Raw genomic sequence first — 26004 nt, forward strand, 5'->3', positions numbered from 1 at the left:
GGCACTTAGGGAACTAAATCCAGGGAAAGCAAGGGAGGCCGCCAGGGGGGGTGGAGAAAGCGAATGTCACCCTCAGCTGTATCCTTAACCTGATACCAACAGGCTTGGGGAGATGAAAGACCTGGTGAAATTATGAAGACAATGTAATGCATTCCCATACCTTTGAAAGATTCTCACAGCTCCTTGGCCAAAAAAAGTTTAGGACCTAAGAAGAAAGAGGAAAAATGGGATTTTAGGTTGGGTTTTAGAAGAATTCCCTGAGTTAGGGATATGGAGAATAAATACACATGTTCTCAGGAGGGGCTGGGGGCCACCAAGGGAAAACTCTTTTCAGCCCTTTTCTGGCTTCTCAGAGTCCATTCTGAGGCCGCTTTGAGTCCTCTAGACTCTATAGGATGCTGTCAGGCAAGGCCCCAGTTCTGCCTCAGGCTCTGGGAGAGGTGAGAGCAGAACCGAGCACCCTGGCAAAGGGCAGGTGGGGTTGGGGGAACAGCCTGGGGAGAGCAGAGGTCCAAAGGCCTCAGATAATCTGACTTTCTGAAACGTCTCTGAAGCTGCAAGACGTTTCCTCCCGTATGCACCAAAATAGTGAAAACTTGGTGGCAGCAATTGTCCAACACCCGCAGCAGTTCATTAATTTGGGTGATACAGCCTCTGAAAAGGTCCATGTAGCCACGTGGGAAAAACTTATGAGATAATACCAGGTGAAAAACCAGGAAACAAAATTGTGTGTTTCCTGCGAGTACAGTCATATTAAATATGTATGTTTGAATGCAAGTCTGCAGGGGAAGCTCAGAAATGGAAATGGCTTTTGCATGAGAGCAGAGCGCAGTATATGTTAGCTACTGTTGCCGTGTTATTATTACTATTACGACCATTCTCTTTCTGTAAGACCTAGATGACCATGGTTCACAGAGATGGGATGATGTGCCCATGGTCACCTAACAAGATAAAAAAAAATTGTTTTTATTGTTGTTCCAAGTTTTTTTTCTTCAAACTTTCTCTGAGGCTGCCATTTTATTTTTGTAGCTGCAATTTCAGTTTTTCACACCTTCAGGAATGCTATTTTTCCTTTTAGTGGTGATAATATATGTATTTTTAAAGAACAAGTCCCCAGTCCTGGCTCTTGTGTGATGTTGGACAAGTGACTATTCTGTGCATCCATTTCCTCCTTTCTAAACGAGGAAGATAATAATATACACCCCAGAGGAGTCAAATGAGATCACAGGTATAAATAAGCTTTGTAAACCAGGAAGATAGTCCAGGCTACTTCATCCTCTGGGGGTCCCCACATGGGACACCCTCAGTCAATGAATAGTATGTAGTGGTCTGTCCCTTCCTTGACATTTGGCATGCAGTGCTTGGCACAACCCACACACTTTCCTCTTCTGGACCATTTGACATAAACCAAAGGCCACGTTCAACCCAAGCTGGAGCCACGTGTAAAGGACTTAAGGGATCATGGGCTGAGACGAAGAGTGTCAGCTCTGGAGACTGGATGCGGCATCACGATTGCCATCTCCAGCACAAACCTGCTGTGTGACTGTGACCAAATTCCACCTTCCTGCACCTAGCTTTATAGAGAGGACACTCATCACACTGCCCACCACGCAGGTGCTAGGGTTATTTTGGAAAGTGTGGAGTCCAGTTTACTAGGAGGCCCCAGAAGGACTTCGTGTATTATAATCTTGGAAACAATTTGAGTGTTCCTCAGTGGAGGGCTGGTTAAAACAAATCAAGCAAAGCCCATGGTATTATTTATACGGTGGAATACTGAGACGGTACACATGAAAAGATGTCCAAGGCATAGATGTGGAGCAGCCGGTGTAGCATGAAACCATTTATTTCTAGAACAGGAGACACAGAGCTACACATGTCTCTGTGGGGAGGCGCTGGGTCCATGCTTTCCCACTTCCAACAGCCTGCAAGCTTCTGATGCGGGGGGACTCCAGGAGGAGTCTCAATATTAAAGACCCCACAGAGCTGCTCTGAGCGCAGGTCTTCCCCTTCGAGGACGCCCAGCCTTTCTCCTGGCAAAATGGGAAACCTGGGATGGATTTCAGAGACCTGAATTCTTGCGCCCGCGCATCTATTGGGTGGGTGTGGCCGCAGGCAGGGCCCCTCCCCTCCTTTGTTCAGGAGAAGCCTTGGCGAGAACCTTCCAAAAAAGTACCTTCCAACCCCAATGTTATTCAGGCTATAGTGCCCTGTCCTTTTTTTTTTTTTTTTTTAAGATTTATTTACTTATTTATTTGACACACACACACACACAAGAGATTCCCCACTGACAATGGAGCCTGAGGGGGAGCTTGATCCCAGGACCCTGAGATGGTGACCTGAGCCCAAATCAAATGTCGCACAGTTAACTGACCGAGCCACCCAGACGCTCCAGTGCCCTGTCTTTATCTAATCAAGTGTGTCAGTGGCCATGGCAGGTGGGGTCATCAGGATGATAATGGTGATGCAATAGAGTGAGGTGATATTTCAAGAAATTAATCTTTTCAATAGCCCCAATCAACCGTGAGCTGATTAAAAACAAACACAAACAAAAATTATGGAATCATCCATATACTATGCAGCGAGTATGGAGAATAAAGTAGGTGTCTCTGTACAGACCAGAGAAGATGTCTTCTCCACCAGCCCCCACCCTCCCCACTCCAGGCAAGTGACTGTGAAACTGGGGCCAAGTGGAAAGCAGACAATAGGTGTGTCAAAGCCTGTGTCTACAGGGGAACTTAGAAGCCGGTAAAAATCACTAAAAGAGAGAATCGAATTATAGACAAACTGTCATGGCCAGAATCTGGGAGGGAAAAGTCATGTCCCCTTTCATCTCCATCGGGGTGGGAGGAGGAGGAGCAGAAGCTACCCAGCAAGGCAAAGCCTATAGACCCTGCTAGAAAATCCATACCACGATGATTTTGAAGAAGGGTTCCCTTGCCCCAGGGCAGGGCCAGCAGCCTAAAGGAGGCAGGGGAGCTCAGCCATACTTGCTTGGGCGTTCGTTGCAGAAACAGGATGGAGCCTCCCGGAGTCTCTTGGCACCACATAACTGGAAAGGTGGGAAAGAGACTTCAAGAAAGTCCCATGTTAACATTTTCTGCCTGCCTGCTGTAGTGGCGGGGAGTGGGGGGATGCTTGAAAAAGAAATTTGGTAAGGTTCTTGTTCTTGCCCACTGAAGTTTGGATCACACTCACTATAGTAACATAACTCAGAAGACCAAATCCGTGTATGGCCTGGTTGCTCTATATCCTTAAAGTCAAACTCATTCTCTCACTGCATCCCCCAAAAGACCCAGCTCCTCATTGCATGGAGTAGAAGAGGAGGCTTTACTGGACCTTCCATGGGGAGATGGAAAGAATGATTTGCATACCTCACAGAAGAAACTTTGTAAAATTCCATCATTTCTCTACCCACCCCCCAAAGTCTTCTCCCTTGTGTCTATCTTATGTCTCCTCTTCTGTTCTTCTGCACAGCTTTTCCAAAAAACATGCTCCTCATTTTTTCCAGAGCAATACAGCATTTGCTTCCAGCTTGCATACCCACTTAGGGCTTCTGAAGCATTTCTCTTCCCAAGCTGCTGACCATTCTCAAACCTGATGTCTTTCTGGACAGATCGAGTGGGGTAGGGGAGGATAAGGAAAGAGAATAAGATAGTCCCCCTTTTGTTTCACCAACATTTGTTGAGTGTGCTTAGTATGTGCCACACAATTTACCTGTTTTAAATCAGAGTAATTGCCTAGTGGTTACTATTAGCAGAGAAAACTGAGGCTCACAGGATCTTTTCCCAAGATCACACAGCTGGGAATTGGTAAAGATAGGAGTTAAGTCTAGTTATGCTTGGCTTCAGAGACTGTGCTGCTAACCACTTTCCAAAGGGATGCTGGGGTTGCTGAGGATTCTTCTGTACCTGAGATTTTATCTCCTGAGGAGGGAGTGCAGGCCCCAAAGAACAGACCTTTGGGGAACCCTGCCCATCTGCACATTTTGCCTTTTCTGTATATTAGAGACCCAAGGAACTGCTCAGTCATCGCATCCATCACTGGCATCGAACGGGAGGACTCGAGTGCCAGGGACTCCACGGACTGGGGCCTCTTTCGGTAGGTAAAGTGGGCATGCAAATGACCCTGCAGTGATTTGCTTTGGAGACAACTTCCATTGGTGACAAATGGGACTGACTTCATTTGAGCTGCATAGGGATCCCATGAGGTGTGCTGGCTTGCCCCTGCCCCCACCAGAGGCCACACTGCCCCAGAACTGCCATCTGGGCTCAGCCAGAAACAACGCTTCTTTCTGGCACAGCCTGGCCCCTGACAGGTGCCTCTAGCAGGCACAGCAGGCCTCAGCTGCCTGGGCCTGGAGGCCCTGCCAGAGCTGGGGCTGAGGCCAGGTGAGGTGAGTGCTGCTGGACAAACTGGCGCAGCTTCCTCCCCTCCCGCCAGAGGGATCTCAGCTCCTGCCCCCTGAGCAGAGGCTTCTGGACCCAGACTCTGCTGGGGAAGTTCAGGGCCCAGATCTACTCCTGACCAGGCTTGAGCTGAGGCAAGTCAGCCTCTCTGATCCTCAACTACAAATGAGGAAGGATAATCCCTTCCTCATGGGTCATGTGTCTAAGAAAGTCTGGCACACACTAGACCTCATGTCAAGTTCTTCCATCTTCAGATCAGCTGAGGTCTTCTTGCTCCAAATCCCAAGACACTGATTTCTGACCCCTGCCTTCCCCAACCCGGTTTTTTTTTTCCCCCAACCCGGTTTTATTGAGGTATAATTGACACAATATTATATACATTTAATTTGCAACATAATGATTATATATAGTATATAATGGTTATGTGTGTGTATATATATATAATCACAAAGTGCAGGATTATATATATATGTTGATTGTGTGTATATATAAGTTATATGTATATAAGTATTGTGTATATATAGGTATAGGTGTGTGTGTATATATATAGGCATATATATATAAATGATTACCTTAGTAAGTTCAATTAATATCCATTACCTCATATACTTATAATTTTTTCCCTTGTGATGAGAATTTTAGGACCTACTCTCCCAGCAACTTTCAAATATACGACACAGTACTGTTAACTACAGTCATTGTGCTATACCTTACATCCCCCAAACTAATTTTTCTCATAACTGGCAGTTTGTACCTTTTGACCACCTTCGCCCACTCCCCTCACCCCTCACCTCCCACCTCTTACCTCTGGTGACCACCAATGTGTTCTCTATTTCTATGAGTTCCTTTTTTTTTTTATTCCAAAGGTAAGTGAGATCATACAGCACTTGTCTTTCTCTGACTTATACAATTTAGCATGATGGCCTCAAGTTTCATCCAGGTTGTCACAAAGGGCAGGATTTCCTCTTTTTTATGCCCAAATGTTATACCATTATGTATATACACATTTTCTCTATCCATTCATACTTTGGTGGACACTTAGGTTGTTTCCATGCCTTGGCTACTGTAAGTAATTCTGCAACACTTACTGATTTTTAATAATGGATTGAGTTCCTACCTAAAATGTAAGCGGGCCAGAACAGAGTGCCAAACTCTTTATTGCATTATCTGGCTTGTCATCTTCTTTAAGGCAGGTGGTCACTTTCTCATTACACAGGTGAGAATAGAGGAAACTCACTTGCCCAAGGACCCCCAGCAAATTAGATAGCAGAACCCAGCTCCTACTTGGAGCATTCTGCTGGGAAGTGGGTGAGGTGGGAGTAGGAGTTGGGTAAAGAAGGAGGGCAATAGGGATCCCTGGGTGGTGCAGCGGTTTGGCGCCTGCCTTTGGCCCAGGGCGTGATCCTGGAGACCCGGGATCGAATCCCACATCAGGCTCCCGGTGCATGGAGCCTGCTTCTCCCTCTGCCTATGTCTCTGCCTCTCTCTCTCTCTCTCTCTGTGACTATCATAAATAAATAAAAATTAAAAAAAAAAAAGAAGGAGGGCAATAAAAGGGTGTCGGAAGTGATCTAGTTGGAAGGGGGTGCAGGGCGGCTGCATGGGGACTACGGCAGTGGTGTCTGCAGAGCAAGTCCACAGTCCCTATTTCTACCTGGCCACTTGAGCATGTGCCTGTATTTAATGCATATGGCTGACTTCCTTGTGCACAGGTGAGATGCAGCACACAAACGGAAGTTGTGTGGGGTATGCTTGCCACTGTGATTCCATCAGGGAGGAGGAAAGACCCTTCTCTCTGGTGCTTGGGCAGTGAATGACCTGGCCAAGAGTTGGGGATGAGACAGACTCACAGCCACCAGCTAACATTTACCTGCTTGAAGGAAACATTGCTGAAGTACTCCTCTCATGCCTCCACGTAGTCAAAATCTATTTTTAGCTAAAATGAGCACATTAAAAATTCAAACTGGTGAATATATTTAATTTTAAGCTTTTTGGATAGCCAAGTGTGCCCTTGAGAAGATAGTCATCTAATGATGTAAGTGATCTGGGGCTTGGGCAAAGGATAGATAGAGCCTGGAGAGGTTTTGTTTAAAAAAACTGAGCCCGGTGGTTTGGAGAGAAGCATCACCTTTTCCATTGGAGCTGGAGAAATCAAATCAAATTTTTCTGCTGGTCAGTCCCCTGATGGGAGAGGGTTGAGGAGGAGAATGTTGCTTGCTCCCCTAATTTGGAGAAATAACCTGGCTGAAAAATGGATGCTTGGGTCTTTCCCAAGTAACTGAGGCAATTAACCAATAAATTAATAGACATTTATTAGATATCTATTGGGTGCCCCCTGGGTTCCCTTGTAACTCTGCAAAGTGAGTATTACTGTGTCCTTGGGGAATTGAGGCTCAGAGAGGCTAAGGGACTTGCCCTGGGTCACACAGCCAGGGAGATGTGTAGCCTAGATCGAAATTCAGGTTCAGTTGGGTCTTGAATTTGCGTGTTCCCATACCAAAGGTTTTCAAAGTATGGTCCCCGGACCAGTAGCATCACCTGGGAATTTGTTAGAAAGAAATCTACTAAATCTGAAATTCTGGCAAGTAGAGTTTAGAAATCTATTTTAGCCAGTCTTCTACGTGATTCTGATGTATGCAACATTTGAGAATCATTGCTTTCTACCACATTGTCTCCTGATAAAGAATAATAACAGATTGCCCCTATCTTCAGGGGCTTACAATCTGGTTGGGGAAAACAAGATAAACACATTTATTTTTTTAAAAAAGGTGACCGACCTTGGAGATGCAGACTGCAGGAAGCTCTGGGGGTTAAGGTGGTCTTGAGGGATGGCCCAGCCTATACAGGTGAAGAAGCCGGGAGACTGTCTGGCTGGGGAGGGATATCAGTGCATAATTGTGCATAATTGTTGGGAGGCTGGAATAAGACTTTCCAGATGCAGTGAGTGAACCAGTGAGTCTTCCTGGGCACATTGAGAAGACTCATGGAACATAATGGGGGCTGGATTGTTAGTGCTCTGGAATTGTCAGCTAAGGAGCTCCCAGCATAGATTCTGCTCCTACAGATGGCCACTCTTCATTTGACAAGCCACAGTTAGGGAGCACCTGTTGTGTGTGTCCAGCACCAGGCAATGGAAGCTAAAAACAGGCTCCCTCACCCGCTGACTACCTGCTTCTCAGCTTTCAGCACTGGGCTCAAATGTTCTTTCCTTGGTAAAGCCTTCCCTGAGCCTCCTCCAAGCTGGGCCACTTAAAGGTCCCTCACTTGAGTCTTTTGTATGGACCCAGTCATTGTTTTACCACCCAGTGCTGTGAGGATTCATTCTCCGTTGTCTCCCACACTGGGCTGGGGGCTGCTTGAGAGCTGAGACTGAGTCTTATGTAGATGTGGTTCTAGCACAGAGCAGGTGCTCAGTCTCAATAAATATTTGATCAATGAATAAATAAGTGGATGAATGAACGAACGAATCAATCAGTGGTAATGTTTACCCATGAACATAACAGCTGTGTGCTTGCTCAGCTAAGTGAAAACCTGATGTCTATAAATTAAATTCAACTTTCTCATCAACTTACATTACATCATTGAGGTGCATTTTCTTTGTCTTTGACAGATTCTTAATTCATTTGTTGGTATATCTTTATTGGACACATAACTGTGTGCTAGGCACCCTACCAATTGCTTGGAGATACAGTAGTGAATACAGGGCTGACACCAAAGGAGCTCACTGTTCAATTTTTTGGAAATTTCTAACAGCTTGCCTTTAAGCTTTTTGTTTTTTATTTTCATTGTCACCCTTTTATGAGAGTGGATTTCACCTCTTTTGGGTCAGAGATACTTTTGAAAATCTGAGAAAAGCTTCAGATCACTTCTTCAAAAGGAGAATGAAATGCTGGGGTTTATAACTACTCTCTAAATCCATCTGTAAGCCCTGAATTAGCAACGGCAAGCGTGAGGTGGCTGCTGGGTTGGTGTCTGATGGACTGTCCTGAGGGTTTGGGGCCACATCGGTAGAATTTTGCTCCATGGTATCTGTCAAGGGAATGATGGGGCTTGAAACCAGCTCAGTAGAGCCTAAGCTGACTCCCCCGGTCTCAGGATCATCCGTGACAGAAGAAGAGTCTGTGGCCAGAGTGGCCAGCTCTGCAGCACATGGGGAGAGAGATGAAACTGCTTCCTCTGAGGTGACTGCCTTCATTGCTTGCCAGTGATGCTCTGTTGTCTGCCCACCTGTGACCAGCGTGTGGACTGGGGAGAAACACAATTCCTTCAACTTCTCAGTGCTCTTGTAAAATGCCCTACCCTCCCAACACTTGCAAGTGTATACGAGATAAAGGTAGGGAACTTTTGTTTCACTTTCCCTGGAAGTGCTTTGCCCTTCAAACCCCTGAGAATTAGATCCGTAGCCATTTGTCCAGATAATTGCTTTTATCCGAAAGGATAATAAGATGTATCCAGCGATTCTACTTGTGGGCATATGTCCAAAATAATTGAAAACATAGTCTCAAAGAGATATTTGTACACTCCTGTTCATCGCAGCATTATTAACAAGAGCCAAATGAGGAAGCAACTCAAGCACCCATGGACAGGTGAACAGATAAGCAAAGTGTGATGTATCCACACAATGGAGTAGGATACAGCCTTAAAAAGGAAGGACATTCTGACACACGCTAGGAGTAAACCTTGAGAAAATTATGCTAAGTGAAATAAAAGGCATATACTGTAGGATTCCACTTATGTGAGGCACCGAGAGTAGTTGAATTCACAGAGACAGAAAGTAGAATTGTGGTTGCCAAGGGCTGAGGGAGGAGTGAATGGAGAGTTTTTTAATGGGCACAGAGATTCGTGTCTACCAGAAAAGAAGAGTTCTGGAAGTGGATAGTGGCAATAGTTGCACAATAATGTGCACGTATTGGATAACTGAACCGTGCACTTAAAATGACTAAAATGGTAAATTGTATGTTATGTGTATTTTTCCACAATTTTTAGAAAGGATAATAAAACTTCTCTTATCTCCCCAGGAGGACCAGGTACCTAGGTTAAACCCCTAAGGTGCCAGAAGACTAGAGCTCCATCTCCCTAGGTGTGTATATTCCAAAGGTCTAGGGTGATACAAACCCTTACCTACTTGCAGAACTAGTAGATCATCTGAGTTAACCTGCTCATTTTACAGTCAAGGAAACTGAATCTTTTTTTTATTTTTTTTATTTTTTAAAATTTATTTATGATAGTCAGAGAGAGAGAGAGAGAGGCAGAGACACAGGCAGAGGGAGAAGCAGACTCCATGCACTGGGAGCCCGATGTGGGATTCGATCCCGGGTCTCCAGGATCACGCCCTGGGCCAAAGGCAGGCACCAAACCGCTGCGCCACCCAGGGATCCCAAGGAAACTGAATCTTAAAGAGAAGATACAGGGGCCTCTGGGTGGCTCAGTTATTGGCTGTCTGCCTTGGGCTCAGGTCATGATCTCGGGGTCCTGGATCAAGCGTCCCTCCCCTGAGCAGGGAGCCTGCCTCGCCTCCTTCTGCCTCTGCCCCTCCCCCTAGCTTGTGTACTCTCTCTCTCTCTGCTATGGCTCCCTCCTTGGAGGGGAGTCAGCTTCTCCTTCTCCCTGTACTCCTCCCTGCTCATGCTCATTCTCTTTTGCTCTCAAGTAAAATGTAAAACCACCTCTCTCAAGTAAATGAATAAAATTAAAAAATAAAATAAAAAAGAGAAGACACACACACACACACACAAAGAAGAAGAGGAAGAAGAAGAAGAAGAAGAAGAAGAAGAAGAAGAAGAAGAAGAAGAAGAATCATCTATCCATCCTTTCCAGAATGATCCTTTAGAATGATCCTTTCCATCCCTTCTCAAAGAAATAAGTTTTTCTCCCCTTCCTTTTCTGGAAGGCAGGGGCATGGCTAACTCTCTGGTATATAAGTGGGAAAAAATCCCTTGCTTTGCATCCCTTGCCTATGGAGTGTCCCACCACTCATGTAGGAGATTTTTTCCATCTGGTTTTCATCACATCACCTTGGGGTGAAGTCTGGGGCCAAGAAGGAGGGGACACAAATGCACTTTTCATTTACTGTCAGGTAATTGATAGGAAATCTATCTCTGTTATAGAATAGCTCATGTGCACACTCAGGATGAAATTAATAAAGATGCATATTGAAAACCCAACCTGTGTACATGCGCACAGGTGCGCACACACACACACACACACACACACACACTCAGCTGGTGGCCTGCTGGAAGAGTAAGTGCTGCTTCCTTAGAAAGGGAAGGTGCATGGAGGATTTTCTACATTTAACATACCTGGGCGGGGGGGGGGGGGGGGCGGGTAGCTCTCCCAGCTGCTAGAGTTGTAAGTGTGAGGGGCCCAGGAGCAGAGTAAAGAACAAGGAACCCACCTTTGGGAAGCCCCATTCTGAGAGGTGAAATGGGCCCCAAGCCACTCGTCTATCACACCTGTGCCAGATTTTTAAAAAGTTGATGTTAACTTGGAATCCAAAAACTGTTTCTAAGCATCTTATCTATATTCCTTTCTATTCTTTTTTTTTTTTAGGATTTTATTTATTTATTTATTTATTTATTTATTTATTTATTTATTTATTTATTTGTTAGAGAGAGAGAACAAGCAGGGAGAGCGGCAAGCAGAGGGAGAGGGAGAAGTGGCCTCCCTGCCAAGCAGGGAGCCCAATGCAGGGCTTTGATCCTAGGACCCCGGGATCATGACCTGAGCTGAAGGCAGACACTTAACCGACTGAGCCCCACAGGTGCTCCCCTTTTGATTCTTAACATTCTGTAGAGTAGGTACTATTTATATCCATTTTATAGTTGAAGGGAGGTAAAGCTAAAATAAAACACAGTTCCCACTTCTCAGGACATTTGGGAAGCAAGTGTGAGAGTCTGTTTCTTGGCTTTCAGGAGTTCTGTGGTCACAGCAGACCCTTCTTTTCCCCATTTCTTGTCCCCAAGTGGGGGCTGGGAAGTCAGCACTGGAAGCCAGGAGCTGGTGAGGGTTCTGCTGGCCTCTTGAACCACTCCTTCCTCCTGGAGTAGATCACAGGGAGAGAAGGAGTTTGGGGGACCTTAGTGGATACTACTTTGTGCCTGCCTGGATCTATGTCCCCTTCTGTAACAGCAGCTGAATATCTCCCCACCTTTTTTAAAGATTTTATTTATTTATTCATGAGAGAGAGAGAGAGAGAGAGAGGCAGAGACACAAGCAGAGGGAGAAGCAGGCTCCATGCAGGGAGCCCGATGTGGGACTCCATCCAGGATCCCAGGATCACGACCTGAGCCAAAGGAAGATGCTCAACCACTGAGCCACCCAAAGGTCCCCCAATATTCCTTTTGGATCTCACTTTTTCTCTTCACCCAGTCCCCAGGGGTGCAGAGTGAACATGTGACCCAGGCCTAGTCAATCAGGGGAGATCTTACCACCAAGTCAAGCTAACCAGAGTGGAAACCTCGGGATGTAGCTGAGACTATTAGGATAGGCGTGTGCTAGGATAGTACAACACTGATGTTGGGTGTAATACATTCTGAATGCTGGAGGGTATCTTGGCATCATAAGGGAGGAACCCATCTGAGAATGTAGCCAATTAGAGGAGGGTAAAGACAAGAGATTGTGTGATACGTAATTTAAAAAAAAGATTTTCTTTATATAAGAATGAGAGAAACCGAGAGGGAGCATGAGCAGGGGGAGAAGCAGAGGGAGAGGGAGAGGCAGGCTCCCTGCTGAGCAGGGAGCCCCTCGTGGGGCTCAATCCTGGAACTCGGGATCATGACCTGAGCCAAAGGCAGATGCTTAACGGAGTGAGCCACCCAGGTGCTCCATGATGGGTAATTCTATGAGTCAACTTGGCTAGGCCACACAGCACCCAGGTGTCTGGTTCAATATGTCTGGATGTTGCTGTATGGGAATTTTTTAGATGAAATTAACATTTAAATTCATAAATTTGTATAAAGATGATTATCCTCCATAACATGGGTGAGCCTCACCCAATCAGTGGAAGGCCTTCATAGAAAGACTGATATTCCACGAGGAAGAGTGAATCCTGCCTTCAGACTGCTTTGGAACTTGAGCTGCATCATCAACTCTTCCCTGGGTCTCCAGCCTGTTGACCTATCCTGCAGATTTTAGACTTGCCAAGCCCCACAATTGCGTGCACCAATTCCTCTAAAAATCACCCTCCCCTTCCCCTCTGTTTCTCTGGAGACTCCTGACAATTACAGATGGCCTAACAGATTCCTGATGTCCCTGCTTTTAACCCTTGGTCCAGCCACGCAGGACATCAAATACTCCTGGATTTTTCATTTAAGCGGTCATCTTGAATCGGATTCCCATCACTTATAACCCAAAGGGCCCATCTCCAGAGGAGGCAGGAGCCCCACACTGACTGAGCTCTCATTCCATGCCAGACCCAGTGTTCCCCTTTTACAGTCAACCTGAGCCTTGAAGGGTGCATGGAGGTTCATGAAGGCCCGAGGAGGACATGCTTGAGTGAAAAACATGCAAAGACACAGAGAAGTGCTAGAGCATGGAAGCTCCGGAAACCATAGTTCAGTGTGGCTGCAGTGAAAGAAGTGATTGGCAAAAGACCAGAGTGGAAAAATTGTCAGGTACGGTAGGACTTTGACTGCCGGGCAGAGGAGTTTGGAGCCTGTCCCAAGGACAGCATGGACAGCAGTGAAGAGTCTGAAGCGGAGCCAGGTTTGGCTGGGTCACTCTGCACTGTGAGGGACACAGTGAAGCAGGGACGAGACAGAGGCAGAGGAATGATTCTATGGCTGGAGTTTTCCCTAAGGCTCCTACAATCATATTCTGTATGTCCTTTCTCTCTCCTCAGGGGGTATAGCACGGTGGTTAGTGAAATGGGCTTCCGGAGCCAAGCTCACATCCTGGCTCTGCTATTTAATATCTTTTTAACCTCAGGCACGTGGTCTAAGTCTTGCTGCCTCAGTGTCCTCAGTGAAGATAACATCATTGTCTACCTCTTAGTAATCTCTCTCTCTCTCTTTTTAAAAAAGATTTTATTTATTTGAGAGAGAGATTGAGAGCACAAACAGGGGGAGCAGGAGACGGAGAATTATGCTCCCCGCTGAACAGGGAGCCCGACGTGGGACTCGATCCCAGAACCCTGGATCATGACCTGAGCCGAAGGCAGGTGCTTAACCAACTGAGCCACCCAGGTGCCCCAGTAATGTCTTTTTTTTTTATTTATTTGAGAGAACGCACCAGCGAGTGCGAGTAGAGGAGTGGCAGAGGGAGGTGGAGAGTCTTAAGCAGACTCTGTGCTCAGCGAGGAGTCCAACGTGGGGCTCAGTCTCACAACCCTGAGATCACGATCTGGTGGCCAGAGACAAAATTAAGAGTCGGATGTTTAACTGACTGAGCCATCCAGGCGCCCCAGTAGCGTCTTATAATGATTAAATGTCACTACACACTTAGGGTTCAGCACAGCGCTTGACCTGTAGTAAACACCTAGACGTTAGGAGCAATCTTATTCCTCCCGAGGCTGGTGGTTAGGCCCCTGGGCTGCAGACCCTAGGTCTGAGGAGGACAGTTGTGGCAGGCTCTCTGGCCCTCTGCCCTCTCCCTATGCCAGCCCCACCTGCCTTTCCCAGGGCATCACTCCCGCTCCCTCCGGTTCTCACAGAGGCACGCCAGTCTGGGCCCCAGGGAGCTGGGAAGGGTCATACCAGGGACAGGGGGGAGAAAAGGGCTTTTAGCTCTGGAAACAGATTCTTATCCAAATCTCAGCCTGGGGAATTAGGCTGGAATGGGTGAAAACCAGCTTCCCAGCCCTGCACAGGCCCAAAGGGGGTGTCTTGGAAGCACAGGGGCTGTAAACTTGGCCCTTTTACTCTGACTTCCAGATGCAGAGGTGAGAAGCTCAAAGCCAGCTCAGCATCCCCAGGGACTCACTGTGGGAAGCAACTTCAAGGAGATGGATAAAATGCCAAAAGTTCAGAGTTGAAAGGCATCCTTGAATTCCCAGCCTTTTTAGTTTTTTTTTTTTTTTTTCCTTCCCACTGTAGAGTGCATAGAAATAAGCTCTGCCGCCAACTTAGGGGTCCCTGGATAAGTCACTGCCTCCTTGGTCTGTTTTCCCAAATACCCAATGACAAGGGTTAGATTCAAAGGTGGCAAACGGGGTTCACTTTGTGGACCAGATTTGATCAGTTATTAGTAGCTGGCTGGCTGGCTAGGGCCCCGGGATTGAAGTAGCCATGAAGGCCATGCATGTGGGACGGAATGGACAGCACAGGGGCAGCCCTTGGCCTGGATGGGTTTTAGTCTGGGCACTGATGCAGATTCTCATGTCTGGGCCAGTCCCCTCAGTGGACTCTGGCTTCAGCAGGGCTCCTCATGGCCCCCACAGAAGGTCAGAAGCTGCTTTAGGCCCCCACCTCCCTACGCATTCTCTGGACCTTCCCACATCAGGAGCGGTCAGGCTGAGTGCACGGGAGTCCTGCAGTGTTTGTGCCTGGTTAATGCCAGGGAGACAGGTCTCCCTATGGACTTTGGATTCAACAAGGAACAACTTTCCTTTTTTTTTTTTTTAAAAAAAAAAAAGACTTTATTTATTTATTAATTCATGAGAGACACATAGAGAGAGGCAGAGACACAAGCAGAGGGAGAAGCAGGCTCCATGCAGGGAGCCTGATGTGACCCTCGATCCCAGAACCCCAGGTTCATGACCTGAGCCAAAGGCAGATGCTCAACCACTGAGCCACTCAGGTGCCCCAGGAACAACTTTCCAATGATTCATGAGAACTGATTTCCTTGATTGCCCAGGGGTGCACCTTCCTGCCCTTCTGCTCCAACCAAGGGCTCAGAGCCCTCTTTATTGTGTCACTCATCCAGTCTTGATAAGCACGGCTAAACGCATTCACTCTCAGGTGCCAATAACTAAGAATAGTTGGAGGTGAATTTGAAATGGTGAGATTCCAGGCATCAGCAAGCTGAAGGCTTCAACAGCAGTATTTGCAGGTCATAAGAGGAGGAAACCGTCACTGAGCAGCAGAACACTATTTGTTCTTCAGTTGTGGGAGAATTGTTCTGCCAACAATCTAGAACTTAAGACATTCCAGTGAGGGTTGCCCTGCCCCATATGGCATATAGTGGAGAAGGGGATGGGCCCTGGAGCCAGAGCACTGGATTTTTTTTTTCTTTAAGATTTATTTATTTATTTATTTATTTATTTATTTATTTATTTATTTATTCATTCATTCATGAGAGACACAGAGAGAGGCAGAGACACAGGTAGAAGGAGAAACAGGCTCCATGCAGGGAGCCTGACGTGGGACTCGATCCCAGGACCCCAGGATCACACCCTAAGCTGAAGGCAGATGCTCAACCCCCAAGCCACCCAGGTGTCCCAGCACCTGGCTTTTGAGTGCTGGCTCCACTACTTCTCCACTTGTGACCTAGCAAAGTTCACTTAACCTCTTTGTGCCTCAATCTTCTCTTAATAAATTGGAGTTGGTAACAGTGGCACCTTCCTCGTAGAGCTAAGGGGCGTAGATGAGCTTAGCGCTTAGAACAGCACCTGGCATACAGTCAGTGCTATCGGGGTGGGGCCGTTCCCACCAGGCTCCTTGTGTGCGTGTGGGGGGGGCGTGCACCAGTTCCAGTCATCAGTTTGGAACAGCAGACACCAGTGTCCAGCCCAGTGCCAGCATGTGGCAGGTGTCAACAAATAGGAGCCCCCTCCTTTTACCTTCATTTTGGAATTGTCTCCAGAGCCAGGTTAGGAGCTAGGTAAGAAAACACGGAGAATTCCTCGGCGTGGCTGCTGTCTCTGGGAGCCAGCTAGCAGAAGGTCATTGTGGCTTTGTCTCCACTGAGATCAAAAAGTCCAGCAGTTTCTCTCTTTCTCTCTGCCCCTCCCATTTAGCAGCACTCGCCGCCCACAGTCCCGGCTGCCTCAGCAGCTATGTTGGCTGGGACATGACCCATCCTCACTTCCAAGTCTTAGGAGACCTGGGGTGCCATCTCCCAGTCTTGGAGTTCCATGAGACACCTACCCTGATGACTCCTCTCCTCCCTGGAGCTTGCCTGAGAGCATCTGTCCTGTAACCAGGAGGGCCTTGACTTATCAGCCACCAGCCCCTTGGGTTCCACCCTCCTGCCTCAAGCCCTAGCCTCCTTCCATGAGGTCCCACTGGATGGATTTTCATGCACTTCCCTCCCTCCCTTCCTCCCACACATCCTGTCTTGGCGAACTCAGGAGAAGCAGCTGTGGTCATGCTGTCCGTGAGTGAATCTGGGGCATCCCATGCTTAGAGGTAATTCTCTGGGGCTCCTGCCTTCAACCGTGCTTTCTGGAACTGAGCAAAGCCCTGTCCCATGGCTTCATTTCCTGCCATCCTTCTCTGAGGAGACACAAAGCCCAGACCGGCACATCTCTGGCTGCCCAGCCCTCTGCCCCAACCCAGCCCCTGACCATTTGATCATGTCTTTCATGTCAGACCCGGATCCCAGCACTGGGTCCCGTTTCCCACTCTCGATAAGGGCCACGACCTTGTGTTTTTTTATTCGACAGTCTTGAATCTGTTGCCCCAATCCACACTCACTCCTGGAAGCTGGAAATGAAAGCAGTTTATTTTGTTAATGGGTTCAGAGGAAGGTTTGTGGCAGCAATTAGCAGGAGTGAGAGGAGAGGGAGGGCGAGAGAGACCCAGGAGTCAGGTCCCATAAGAATTCATGGAAGAACTCTTAATTTCTTGAGAATTCCCTTGATTTCTTGAGAATTCCCTTGAATGCTTGAGATCCCAGGGCTGGGAGAGACCAAATTCACAGGAGTGGAAGACAGAAGTCACTGTCTGGATCCCAGGGGCCCTACTTCCTCCCTCCCTGGTGGCCTTCAGAGGGGTGGCCCGCGGTGTTCCTCAGCCCTACTTGGGGGGTGATGGGAGTCAGAAGTCCTTGGGGGCTGGCTGTAGGTTTCCAGGGTGCCCGCACGCTGGCATCTCTCAAGGCCGGTTCCAGGCTTTGTGTTCAGAAGGGTGGGTCCAGACCTCGCCGGCTTCTTGGGGTGAATTTGGTTTCTCCTTCTGAACTTTAGAAGAAGGTCCTGCGGGGAAGAGGAAACAGAGCAGACACGTGCAGGCTTTGTGGGTACACGCTCGGCCCAGGGGACACCCTCCCTGGAAGCACGAAGCAGGTCTCAAGCAGCCACACAACAGCCAGAGCCACAGCACGCAAGAGGCTGGGGATGGCAGAAGGGATGCGTGGGATGAGCTAGGAGGGGACCAGAGGCAGGGGGTCTGGGGTCCCTCCCAAGGAGCAAATGACAAGTGGCAGAAAACATAGAGTCATTGAGAGGCCATGCCGGGAGCCACGGCATAGCAGGTCAAGTGTCTCGGGAGCATGAGGCCCTAATGTTTTGAGAAACTTGTACCAGAGAAATCAACAAGTTCAGGCTTGGGTCTGCCCCAGATACTGCCAGCTGTGGGCTGCAGGGCACACCAAACACCGGTTCATGGCCACCCGCCAGCTCTGTCCAGGAGCATAACCCTGTCACAGAATGGGAAACACATCCCCAAACTGGGCTGCACAGTGTCCCCCAGAGGACACTGTCCTGGGAGCTGGAGCCAAAGGAGAGAGAAGGCACAGAGGACACAGAGGACAGCTTGGTCCAAGCAGGGCTCAGGCCATGACAAGTCACAACACGACACGAACAACCCTGATGGGCCAGCCCTGGTTCTTTGGACCAGGCTCCATTGCCTCTTAATTGCCCTGGCTCTGCCCAAGCACAGGGGCCTGGTGGAGCAGGGGCTCCCAGAGTGGGGGTGCTCCTGGGGAAGGGAGGCACATTTTGCTGAGGATACCCCTGGGGGGAGATCCAGGCCGTACTCCCCTGGGCTCACTCAGCCCGTCGTGCTGGTTTGAGGCACTGTCTGCGCCCAGCAGACCATGGTACTCATGCTCTGTCCTGCTCATATGGGTGCCACATGGGACCCGTGGCAGGTCTCAAAGCAGCGGTGAGTCAGGACACCAGGTCCCGAGCATGCTACAGACTGGGCTCCGCTTGCCTTCCCTGAGCAGGAGGGTATTTGAGTAGGACAAAATTCCAGGGTGGCCCACAGCAGGCCTGGATGGCACTTTCGGGGTGGTGCCCTGTGCAGCCCTCCAGACACCAGTCCAAAGAACCTGCCAGCATGGGCAGCAGACGGCCACTCCATGCAGCATGGCCAGACAGGGCCCTGCAGCCCGCCTGCCTCTTCACCGTGGGGGGCTGCTGGGCTCCAGCTGCAGGAGGAAGCCGTGTCTGTGCACGGGAGCACGGTCTTCAAGGAACTTTCGGACCGGCTGGGGGCTTTCGGCTGCAGAGGGAAGAGAAGAGCTACATACGCCGAGCAGAGCAGGAAACACAAAACAGGGCTTGGTTATTTCCAGGCAGAGCTCCACCAGACCTTTCCCTCTACTTGCCCCTGCCTCGGGTCCTGCCTAGGCCCTGGGTCCAGAATTAGCTGCTATAAGATCTTGATTTCTCCCAGCTGTGCCCAGAACTCAGTCCGTGAGGGGCAGAGGAAGCAGGTGGGCACGGGCAAGCCGGGGGGTGGGGGGTGAGGAATAAGGGTGTGGGTGGCAGGAAGGTGATGAGGATGGAGGCCAGACACCGGAGAGGCAGAGGGAGCAACAGAGAGAAAGAGAGAGAGAAGAGAAATGGATATACGGTAACGAAGACAGATGAGCACCCACTCAGGCCAGGAATCGAGAAAGCAGGAAAAGAGCAGGTTAAGAGAGAAGAGGGAGACGGATGGAGATTAGGGCAGACAGGAGAGAGAGATTGATGGGGAAGATGCAGGAGAGGGAGAGAGGGAAAGGACAGAGAGACAGGGGAGGGAGAGAGAGAGAGAGAGAGGCAATGAGATAGAGAGACCCATACAGATAGAGAGACCAGAATGAAACAGACGGAGAGACAGACAGAGGGCATCGCAGAGCAGGGTGGACACCAGCCCAAGGCTCCCTGGAGACCCTGCAGGATGGGGCCAAAGCTGTGGTCCTGGCTGCTTAGGGACGCAGCACGACAGACTGCACTACCAGACAGTACATGACACGGGAATGTTTGAACTGGCTGATGATGGTGCAGGGATGAAGTCCCCGGTAGAGAACCAGAGCTCCCGAGTCTGTCCCAACGTCATCGTTTACTTGGTCGGGGACCTTGACCGTCTCTGGGCCCCAGTTTCCCATATATACAGAAGAATTCGGACAAGGCAGTCCTGGAGGCGGCCCTGATGATGCTGACACTGTGACACAGTGACTTCATTCTAGGCTTTCTCTGGCCCGGGAGCTCCTAGGATCGATTACTATGAGAAGCAGTGTGCTTGGACCAATCCTTCAGGCTGGGTGAGGGCTGAGGGCGGTCTGGGAGAAGGTGGCCAAGATTCTGGGGGAGGACAGAGAGGAAGCAGAGGGCCACGTGCTGCAGATACTTACAGCTCATCGTCGTACTCCTTGGGGGGACAGACAGCAACAACAAGGTCGATCCAGTCCTGTGGGAAGAAGCCTGTGACTCAGGGACATGCTCAGGGGTTGGTGGCACGGCTTCCCTTGACGCTCCGTACCCGTTCCTGGGCACCATGGTTCAGGATCAGCTGGCTGGGGGGGTCGGCCCCGGTGGGGCTGGAGGTCCTTCTGGTGGGGATGGGCCTCATTGTGCAGACCCATGCTCTGGGGAAGCTTCTAGTCTCTGGGGCTTCACAACCATAGAGACCAAGATTTACAGACCCTTGAAAGACACTAAGTTCCCAAATGCTGATCTGTGGACCAGGGCCAGGGAGCAACCTCAGAATCACCTGGGGGATTTCTTAAAACTCTAGACTCACAGACTTGGCTCCTGGAGATTTGGGGTAGGTCCTGAGAAATAGTATTTGTAACAAGCTCTCTAGGTGCACTTCAGGCTTAGCTTTCTGACCCTGACACTTGAATCCCCTCAATGGCACCATTGCCATCCTTGGCTTATCTATCATTGTCCACCCTTGGCTTAGGTGTACCCAATAAAAAGTATGTGAAATATCACTGGGCCCCTCTCCCATGCAATAGCTTCTAACACTGAGCTGAAAGCTCACCCCAGGACTCCCTCCATCCAATCCAGTTCTGCCCTCAAGAAACACAGAGAACACTTCTGCTCCCTCTACCCTAATACAGCCCTTCAGATAATCAAAGACAGTCATCAGGTTACCCGTGAGTCTTCTCTTCTCCACATCCCTTCATGTGGGTCCCAGGCCCATCTGGTCAGCTTCCTCGGCACTGAACTTAATACCTCAGGCTCGGCTGCCTGCGTACAGTTGCACAGGTTGTGCATTGCACAACATGAGAGGGCACTATCCACACTGTAATCTATAGGAGGGTATCCCCTCGGATTGTGCAGTGCAGAGCCTGGGAGACCTTATGTGGTGGCCTTGACCCAAGTGGCTAATGAGCACAGATCAGACTACCACCAGACCCTCCTCCATTTTGGGCACTTGTTCTATTAATGCTTTCTAGTAGCCACAGCATTTTTGATTCCTGATCAGTGTGCACTTAGAGAAGACCTTAAGTCTTTTTTCTTGCATGGGTTGCCATACCTGGTCTTCTGGAGTCTATATTTGTGCCACTTGCTTTTTGGACTCAAAGTCAGGAACTGACATTTATTTTTCTGAATCCCATCGTGTCATATTGAGACCACTGGCTGGATGGGTTATGTGGATGTCACCTAAGAATTTCCTGGCCCCTGGATCCCCGCCCTGGGATGGGGCATCCTCACTGTAAGGCCTGGCTGCAGAGGCCAGGGTTTAAAGCAGGGAGGCAAGCAGGGGAGGGAGGCCGGGAAGGGGTTTGCTCTTACCCCCTGACTCCAGGCCTTCTGCAGGGTGGCCTCAGCCTCAGCCAGGGTGTAGTCCGTCACGATCTTGCCGTTGATCGCCATGACCTCATCCCCCTTCACAATGCCACCTGCAGAAAGATAAGGCTGGCTGGTCACCTGGGCCATATGTGACGCGTGCCTGGCCCAGGACTTGGCAAAGGCGGTGGGAGGCGGGGTGGACAGGAGGCCACTGTAGGGCTACAGAAGGAGCTTGACTCCTGGATTCTGAGATGGGCTCGGAAGGCATGAGGGGAAAACAATCCACCAGGTTACTCAAGGGCATTTCCTACCCACCCCGTCCACACTCCTTCACCCCGACTCAATAGAATCAGGACACCAGTGACAAACCATTGCCGCCCTAACCTTTGTATGGGCCTCTGCTATCACGGAGGGAGGCAGACCTGAGGGGCCCATGAGGTTATCAGAAACATGAGCTAGTTCTGTGAGCTGTTCCTGTCTGCGTCAGGCTCTTTCCCACGCCAGAGCCTTCACATGCTGTTCCAGCTGGGCCAACTGTCCCCGTCTCTTTCTTCTTTCCTTGTAGGGCTCAGGTGAAACGTCTCCTCCTCAGAGGGAACTGCTCTGACCTGCGTCCAATCTTGACGTCTTTCCTATTGTTCCCTCAAAGTATCCCAGTCTCTTCCTGCAGAGCATTTTCACAATTTGTAATCCTACATCTATTTGTTGACGGATGGTCTCTCCCACCAGATTCTCAGCTCCATGAGAGTAGGGACCTTGTCTTTGGTTGATCACCATTCCCACAGCACTTACCATAATACCTAGCACAAAACAGGAATTCGATATAGTTCTCAAATAAGTGAATGATGTTAAAGGTCTTCCTGGATAAGCTGACCTGTGGTCTAATAAATTCGGGAAAAGCCAAGTTACAAGTTAAGCAGAGTTACTCACTGCAGGACTTGTCAGAGCCTTGAATATGCTACCATGCATTGTGGCCCTCCAAGAAGTGCATAGATTGTGCTTGGTTTCTCAGACATCTTCAACTTCAGAACCTTATTAAAAATGTTCTTTTTAAGGACTTTTTCTTAGTTCTGGTGTCCACAGCACATTCTCTACATTACGTTGAAACAGATCACCCAGAAGTCTTGCTGGCAGGAAGGCCACGGGAACATAGTGTGTGTTACTGAAGATGGTGTGGCAGTGGCTTAAAGCACGTGTGCTCTTGGAGAAAATGTCACCAGCTGCTGGTTTGTCCAAAGCAGTGTGGGGCCAGACTGTAGACAGCAGTTTCCTCTGGCCCGTGGGCCTGTGGAGAGGAGACTCTCACTTTTTCCTTTTGCAGGGACTCAGGATGGAGCGTCAGGAGCAATAAGGCAGTGGTTGGGCTGGGGCTTTGAAAGGAGGGGAGGCTCCCGGGAAAGTATTCTGGTCCTCCTTCCCTGCCAGACCCAGCTGACAGGTGTCTTTCTCTCCACTGGCGTGAAGTGAGGACAGAAGAGGAGGAGGGTGTGGACTGGGAGGGCAGCCCTGGGCCACGGCAGCTGCCAGCTGAGTGGCCCCCCCTCCCCAGCTGAAGCGACAGCTCAAAGTGTGGCTGCAAGAGGCAGGCCTGAGCTCACCGGGGCCACAGGCAGCCGAGTTCTGTGGCCTTTGGAGCTCACAGAAGCCTGGCTGCCCAGCAACCAGGTGACTCCCTGTCACTCCGCCTCCTGCCTCGGGTGCTCACCTGCCCTCCATCCTACTGACCGACCACAGCCTGGCACCATGGGACTCCTGCTCTGGCCTGGAAAGCTGAGGGTCCCAAGTCTCCCCCTTCGAGGCCACGGATTTCCTCACAAAAGACCCCAGAGTACTGAAAAGGCTCCTAGCTTTGGAAGAAGAAACCACGAATGGGGAGTCTCAGACAGTCTCGCCAGGTGAGCAGGTTTAAGGCAAAAGTAAAGCAAAATATGAGCAGAGTGCTTGGGTTCAGGTCCTGCCTCCACCACTAACTGGCTGTGGGTCCCGGAATGGCCTCGGTGTCCTAAGCTGTAAGATGAGAGTGGTAACAGCACCTGCTCTTGGTGCTGTCGCAAGGATTAAGTGACCTAGTAGCACACGTGAACCCCTTAGACACAGAGGAGGTGCAGGCGCTCAGAATCACACCTGGCACATGGCGAGTTCCTGACGGCCGTCGGCCCTTATTATTTAGAGGACAGGGAAGGTTTCATGCCCTCTCTCCTGCCTTTGCATGGAGAGTTCTTGCCCACCGTCACGAGGCTCACATTGACTTATCTTCTATGGCTCAGCTCAGGTATGGTGCTTGTCGGGAGCCTTCCCGGTGGCCCCCTTTCCCTTGGTGGGTTAGGGGCCCTCGAGGTCCCACAACTTTCCTCCATGCCCCCAGCCCTCTGTCAGCACTTAGCAGACTGCTCTGTTACAGCCGGAATCTGGCAATTCTGAGCATGTTTTCACCCCTGGATGGGGGGGAGGGGCAGAGGGCAGCGTGGGGTGTGGTGGGCTGTACGCCCATAGTCCTGGCACCATCATATGCCCATGGGTAACGTGTGGGCTCAGCAGGTGGATGGGCAGATCCAGATGGGGGGCATTCTTGAGCAACTGTCGGTCAGCCCACTCCAAGTGGGCAGCCGTGTGCTTTCCTGGGGTCCCTGTTCAACCACTGCACCATCCCCAAACTGGGGCATGGCTGGTTCCCCACTCACCATGCCGCTCGGCAGCTCCCCCCTCATACACAGCCGAGACGACCACCTTCCCGATCGGGGAGTCCACACCGCCTTCCAGGGCCAGATCTAACGATCCCTCCTGGTTAGACAAAAACAGGCCTTCAAGAGCCAAGCAGACGACAACAGCCTGTGGACACCTGGGTACCCAGGAGCCTCCTGACAGGGCTACAAAGAGGGCAGGAGAAGCCATGGGGGTCAATGACAGCGCTATCAGGGAGGGAAGGGAGCCTGGACACTAAGTGGGGCCTGAGTGTGTGCTCCCACCACAGGAGGGGACATCCTTGGGGGAGAGAGTAGATGGGTGGGGACCTGAGGAGTCACTCAGGAGTCATCTCCAGAGTAGAGGCAGGGCACCAAGATGGGAGGGGCCTGGGGCAGAGAAGGGTGGTGGCCGCCTGACCTCCATGTGCCCATGTACCTTCTTAATGCGCAGGAGCCGGACATCCTTCCCTGTGATCTGCTCCGGGGTGAACTAGAGGGAACAGGCAGTGTGGAGCTTTGAGTCTGCCTGGAGGATGAGGGTGGGGTCCCACAGGGTACATGGCCAAGGGGACCCTTCCCAGCCCCACACCCATCGGTCTTCACCTGGGGGTCCCAGGCCTCACAGGGGCCACCTGGACACACACACACACACAGGTGACCACAGAAATCCCAGATCCATTCTTTCTGAGAATATTGTGAGGGCTGGGTGAGGACATGCCCTGTAAGCACCCAGCAAGCCACACGCACCTGGTACACAGTCAGTGCTTGGCCAGTGTGACCGCTGTTACACCCTCACTGCGCCCCAACACACACTCCAGTCCTGTTTCACACTCGAATGTGGTTTGAAAGGCGCCTTTGCAGGAAAGAGCAGCTGGGGCTCCCTGGGGCTCCTCACCTGCCCCACCACGGAACACACCACACCCCTCGACCCCACATTCCCGGGACTGCTGCCCTGGGGAGGAGAGTGATCTCTCACCATCGAGTAGGGGTCAAAGCCTTCCTCATATTTCCGGAAATCCTGGAAGCGAAGGGAGTGTGTTAGGGCACAGAGTAGAGTTCCCTGAGGGTCGCTGCAGGAAACAAGCTCAGGACAGAGGAAAAAGGCATGAATGGGTCAGATGTAGGGGAGAGGGGAGGGGGCCAGGTGTGGCCTGGAGGGGGAAGCAGGGAGGAGGCTGGAAGCCCCAGGAGCCAGAGCCCCCTGCGCAGGGAGAAGCAGGAAGCTATGCAAGCATCTGCGGAGCCCAGCCCGGGCCCTGGGTAGTTGAGGCAGGGGTGGGCGCCGGCTGCTGTCCGGGTGTCTGAGCGGCCCGCGGCCTTGCCGGAGCTGTCATCTGCCTGCAGCCTCGGGTCCTGAAGGCCCTACCTGAGCTCCTCCGAGTGCTCGTGCGAGGCCAGGTCCAGGCTCTGGGGGTGAAGGCCTGGTTTTCTGCACCCAGTGCTTTGACCCCGGAGAAGGGCAACACTGTGCAAGAGGCAGCTCTCCCTGGGGAACCCGCTGCGAGATGACTGGGGTGCAGGGCGTGGGCGGTGCAAAGGGATGTCGGGCTCCCAGAGGAACAGGGGCGTCCGTGCTCACCCAGTACCCAGCACTGGTCCTAATGTAGCACCTATCTAGGAGGTAAGAGGCCTCCCAGAACCTCAGTCGGGGGAGGATGAAGGAGGAGACTTGTCTCAGGGAACCCGGCTTGGTGAGGGCTGCGGGGACAATATCCCCAGGATGCAGAAACAAGGTGGTAAGGAGGGCGAGGGCAGAGCCAGCACACGCTGCCCTCCTAGGAACCCAACCAGACAGCGGGAGCCGGGGGGGGGGGCGGCGTGCCTGCCAAGTCCTAGGCCGCAAAGCCTCTGTTAGTCCCCCAGGGCAGGTGGGAGCAGAGCAGAAGCCCTGGGGCAGGGTCCCAGCTAGGCCCTGCTGGACTGAGTAGAGCCATCCCCAGCACCCAGTTCCCTGGGCCACACCAAGTGTCCCCTGAGGCCTGTGGTCAGCAGCAGGGGGAGGCCACCACCTTCTCTATGCCCAGCACACAGCAACGAAGCTCTGGGCACAAGACGAGGACCGAACATCAGCAGGTGGCTCCCTGGG

The 26004-nt window shown here is 50.6% G+C and overlaps 1 protein-coding gene across 1 annotated transcript in view; it reads right to left on the minus strand.

Annotated features, from left to right (window-relative positions):
- Positions 1-17486: 17486 nt before the first annotated feature.
- The window catches only part of USH1C (USH1 protein network component harmonin), a 44889-nt gene continuing 36371 nt past the window's right edge, over positions 17487-26004 (minus strand). Inside the window, exons 21-27 of the mRNA XM_025459660.3 lie at positions 24895-24936; positions 24355-24408; positions 23916-24015; positions 21238-21344; positions 20488-20490; positions 19848-19903; positions 17487-18750 (exon numbers count right to left, since the gene is read on the minus strand). Coding sequence (XP_025315445.1) covers positions 18630-18750; positions 19848-19903; positions 20488-20490; positions 21238-21344; positions 23916-24015; positions 24355-24408; positions 24895-24936 — 483 coding nt within the window. The 3' untranslated portion in view covers positions 17487-18629. The remainder of the gene's footprint in view (positions 18751-19847; positions 19904-20487; positions 20491-21237; positions 21345-23915; positions 24016-24354; positions 24409-24894; positions 24937-26004) is intronic.

The sequence above is a fragment of the Canis lupus genome, chromosome 21 (genome assembly GCF_003254725.2).
Source record: "Canis lupus dingo isolate Sandy chromosome 21, ASM325472v2, whole genome shotgun sequence".
Classification (NCBI taxonomy): domain Eukaryota; kingdom Metazoa; phylum Chordata; class Mammalia; order Carnivora; family Canidae; genus Canis; species Canis lupus.